Source organism: Boleophthalmus pectinirostris, unplaced genomic scaffold, assembly GCF_026225935.1.
Source record: "Boleophthalmus pectinirostris isolate CB_2022bp ecotype Guang Dong unplaced genomic scaffold, ASM2622593v1 HiC_scaffold_14, whole genome shotgun sequence".
In the NCBI taxonomy this organism is placed as follows: domain Eukaryota; kingdom Metazoa; phylum Chordata; class Actinopteri; order Gobiiformes; family Gobiidae; genus Boleophthalmus; species Boleophthalmus pectinirostris.
In genome coordinates, this window is record NW_026571047.1 from 33,988,227 (window position 1) to 33,989,868 (window position 1,642).

General features: G+C 37.9%; 1 protein-coding gene across 1 annotated transcript in view; it reads left to right on the plus strand.

The window, feature by feature from the left end:
• The first annotated feature begins 1,100 nt into the window (after positions 1 to 1,100).
• LOC129407816 (ankyrin repeat and fibronectin type-III domain-containing protein 1-like) overlaps positions 1,101 to 1,642 on the plus strand; it is a 37,859-nt gene continuing 37,317 nt past the window's right edge. The window contains exon 1 of the mRNA XM_055149942.1: positions 1,101 to 1,119. Coding sequence (XP_055005917.1) covers positions 1,101 to 1,119 — 19 coding nt within the window. The remainder of the gene's footprint in view (positions 1,120 to 1,642) is intronic.

Genomic DNA, 1,642 nt, shown 5'->3' on the forward strand with positions numbered 1-1,642 from the left:
CATAGAGCGTCATTTCCTTGTGATCCAGAGTGTTGGAGACGTGTGGAGACACTTTTTGAAATATTCCATCCATTTCTTGTACAGTTGAGTTTCATTGTTGACAAAAGCGTGCGTTGCATGCTGGGAATTATTTTGGTCGGCGGCAAGAAACACTAATTGAACATGACGGACGGAGCGAGAAAGCACGTAAAGGGTATTGATCCCGGTTATTTCTCCACTCTAACGGCAGACGACCCAAGAACATTTGACCAGAAATTGGTCATAAACATCGACGGACGACAAATCTATGGAGTAAGAAGCTGTCACAAAAATATTTGTGCGCATAAAATAGAAATCCGTGCATATTTGGCTGTAGTTGCGCATAAAATAAATATTTGTAAATTCTCAAATGAGTCCAGTCGTACATAAAATATATTGTGTGTATTTTATCCATCAGAATATGAATTGAAAAATTACGACATCATGAATTGCAATCACGAAATTAAAATTTACGATTACACTTTCATCAGTACGAATACGAATTCACAGACGGAACTTTATTGTCAAAAATACGTCATCACTTCACAGACATTATCCATCGAGCAGAAGAAACATCGATCAAGATCAAGACTGAGCAGCTCAAGTTTGTATCAGAATAAAAACAGAGGAATGACACAAGAAGCTACAACAGACCAACAAGTTAATTAAAATCTATTGTAAAAATGTCTTGAATTCAGGAACCGAACGCTGCTGTATAATATTGTGTAGAAACACCTCCTCTGAACGGGAAACTGCACCTATATGTTAGAAAACATAGTGGAGCCAGTTGGAAACATCAGACGTAACGTTATCCCAGGGATCATTAACAAATATCAGGTTCTCTGTGTGTTTAGATTAAAACATTCACGGCTGCAGCCACAGCGAACATCAGCCAGTCTTCACTTCAGCTGCATTTCTCGCATGAAATGCCACCAAAAGTTCCTCTTTACGCTGAAATGTCCCAGTTTACACCAAACACCACTGTCCTGGTTACGACGTCACAGCCAATGAAATGTTACACATTACACTTTAATGCAGCTTCCAGCTCAATTAATGTTGGTGTTTACAGGCAACACCTTGGTATGTTTACAGTATTTACCGGTAAGTTAAAACGTCACCGTAACATGGATGGATTTGCTAATTATAACCCATTATAACTCATGTATAACCCATTATAACTCATGTATAACCCATTATAACTCATGTATAACCCATTATAACTCATGTATAACCCATTATAACTCATGTATAACCCATTATAACTCATGTATAACCCTGTAGCCGTGAATGTTTTAATCTAAACATACAGAGAACCTGATATTTGCTAATGATCCCTGGGAGAACGTTACGTCTGATGTTTCCAACTGGCTCCACTATGTTTTCTAACATATAGGTGCAAGTTTCCCGTTCAGAGGAGGTGTTTCTACACAATATTATACAGCAGCGTTCGGTTCCTGAATTCAAGACATTTTTACAATAGATTTTAATTAACTTGTTGGTCTGTTGTAGCTTCTTGTGTCATTCCTCTGTTTTTACTCTGATACAAACTTGAGCTGCTCAGTCTTGATCTTGATCGATGTTTCTTCTGCTCGATGGATAATGTCTGTGAAGTGATGACGTATTT